General features: G+C 52.8%; 1 protein-coding gene across 1 annotated transcript; it reads left to right on the top strand.

Annotated features, from left to right (window-relative positions):
• The first annotated feature begins 1,387 nt into the window (after positions 1 to 1,387).
• Positions 1,388 to 2,404, top strand: LOC123774516 (mucin-22-like). The gene has a single exon (XM_045768851.2). The coding sequence runs from the start codon at positions 1,388 to 1,390 to the stop codon at positions 2,402 to 2,404; it is 1,017 nt and encodes a 338-aa protein (XP_045624807.2).
• The last annotated feature ends 279 nt before the right edge of the window (positions 2,405 to 2,683 follow it).

Below are 2,683 nucleotides of genomic sequence, written 5' to 3'. Positions count from 1 at the left end.
CCTGATCCTCGCTCTGCTCGTTCGTGTCCAAGGGCCGGCATTCATCAAGCCTTACGCAACCACTTACGAAGCCATTCGTAAGTCTTACATCTGGTCTTACGGATGGTCTTACATCTTTCCTTATTCATGGCGTCTTTGTTTACATATGTTACAGAGTTTACGAGCTTGGAAAGTTGGTAGCAAAGGTTATTATTGTTGTAAATAACATCGTAGGACTTCAGAGTTCAAACTGTTTAGTAAATGGAAACGAAGTCATCGTGACTAATGAAAGGCAGTTGGTGACGTAAGACAGTCAGTGATCGCAATATATCTTCCGCAGTTAGTATTAAAGCAGGTTAATAAACCTCAAGTTACGAGTCCCCAATACTGCGACGCACACTCTAGATGCTATGTTGATGATGCGTGAAAATGATGAAGTGAAAGACGTGCAGAAGGCGCGTCCTGCTACTGGACACGGCAGCCAATGTGTTGCCTCGTCCAAGATAACTCATCTTGTGAAATCATTACTACATGTTGCACAGCAGCACCGCACCATTCGTTAGTCTCACCCGTACTGTGCATGCCGTCAAACTACTGCTGGATGTATGCACAGGGTCACCTTGGCAAGAATTTATACATAGGCAGTAGGAGGCAGCGAGGTCGCTGACTTTACACCGGTGTGGACTTGTTCAAATGGACTTGTGGAAGATAGTGTCACATATCAGTGCTGAGGCCTGGATGTGCGGCTGATTGTGTTTGCTTGCAGGGTAGTGCCGGGGTGTACGAGAGATTGTGGTGCTCGGAGGTAGTGCACATAGAGTAGTTTTTTGCGTTTTGACAAGAGTTTGATAATATCAGAAAGGGTGCAAGTTGGTGAGGGCAAGTGTGTGTTGGAGACGGCGTGCAAGTATTGAAAATACGCCTGAGCGTCAAAGTTTCATGCTCTCGCAAACTACATTATTGAATAGCCAGCCATTAACACCCTTCATACCTGCTGGTATGAGGTACCTGGAGCTTTGTAATCACTTCATACACTTTCGTGTTCTTGAGGATATCCTCATAATGAATCCTAAGTCTGCTAGGGCTTCTTCCTGGTCGTATTCTCCTTTATGGCTAGCTATCCTGCTAGCTGGGGATGTTTAGTATCGCACAACTATGTAACTCTTCCCTTAGACTAGGGGTAGCTGTATACATGCGTAGCCCTAAGTATGTTAGTAAACAAAACGTGTGAACCGTGGAGATGGGTTAGCAAGAGTCATCAGTCATCATGGAGGACATGTAGACGGTGCTGGCGCGTGTTGAGCCTCGTCAGGATATCGGAGGTTAGTGGTATTTATGGCCCCCATTACTTATATACTGTCCCTCAATTAGATTTATGATGGCGGGCCATTCATAACTCTCTGAAATAATGAGCTTCTACACAATGGGCTCTCCGACCGGAACTCTGGACGTGGCACCGGCAGGTCCGACCAGTAGGAGCGTGGCACCAGAGGGTCCGGACAGTAGGAGCGTGGCACCAGAGGGTCCGGACAGTAGGAGCGTGGCACCAGAGGGTCCGGACAGTAGGAGCGTGGCACCAGAGGGTCCGGACAGTAGGAGCGTGGCACCAGAGGGTCCGGACAGTAGGAGCGTGGCTCCCGAGGGTCCGGACAGCAGGAGCGTGGCACCAGAGGGTCCGGACAGTAGGAGCGTGGCACCAGAGGGTCCGGACAGTATGAGCGTGGCACCAGAGGGTCCGGACAGTAGGAGCGTGGCACCAGAGGGTCCGGACAGTAGGAGCGTGGCACCAGAGGGTCCGGACAGCAGGAGCGTGGCACCAGAGGGTCCGGACAGCAGGAGCGTGGCACCAGAGGGTCCGGACAGTAGGAGCGTGGCACCAGAGGGTCCGGACAGTAGGAGCGTGGCACCAGAGGGTCCGGACAGTAGGAGCGTGGCACCAGAGGGTCCGGACAGCAGGAGCGTGGCACCAGAGGGTCCGGACAGCAGGAGCGTGGCACCAGAGGGTCCGGACAGTAGGAGCGTGGCACCAGAGGGTCCGGACAGCAGGAGCGTGGCACCAGAGGGTCCGGACAGCAGGAGCGTGGCACCAGAGGGTCCGGACAGTAGGAGCGTGGCACCAGAAGGTCCGGACAGTAGGAGCGTGGCAGCCGAGGGTCCGGACAGTAGGAGCGTGGCACCCGAGGGTCCGGACAGTAGGAGCGTGGCACCCGAGGGTCCGGACAGTAGGAGCGTGGCACCCGAGGGTCCGGACAGTAGGAGCGTGGCACCCGAGGGTCCGGACAGTAGGAGCGTGGCACCAGAGGGTCCGGACAGTAGGAGCGTGGCACCAGCAACTCTACACAGTGCAGGGTCACTAATACAGAATATAAATGAGTCCGCTAATGGACTGGCTGTGTATGGTTGGCTGCCCTGCACGGAAATTTAGTGATCAGGAGGAAGGTAGGGGGCTTACCCAGCTCCACGGCTCGGCCCTGCCTGTGGACGGAATGAATTAGGTTCGTTCACTGAAATGTTTTCCATGTACACACACAATAACATATACTGTTTTGAGCCGTTCTTTGTTCGTAATAAATGAGATATATACACGTATATTTTGGTCGATACAGCACGCTATTTTGGGGTTATTATATTAGCGCCTCAACCGTAGGTTTTAAATAAGTGAAACGTGTTTGAGGGTGAGCGTGACATGTTATAGTGAGGGGGA

This window comes from Procambarus clarkii, chromosome 51, assembly GCF_040958095.1.
Source record: "Procambarus clarkii isolate CNS0578487 chromosome 51, FALCON_Pclarkii_2.0, whole genome shotgun sequence".
In the NCBI taxonomy this organism is placed as follows: Eukaryota; Metazoa; Arthropoda; class Malacostraca; order Decapoda; family Cambaridae; genus Procambarus; species Procambarus clarkii.
This window is presented reverse-complemented; position numbering and strand designations above follow the sequence as displayed.

Excerpts from the sequence above, each read along its gene's own strand:
- LOC123774516 (XM_045768851.2), top strand. The coding sequence starts at position 1,388 with ATGAGCTTCTACACAATGGGCTCTCCGACCGGAACTCTGGACGTGGCA.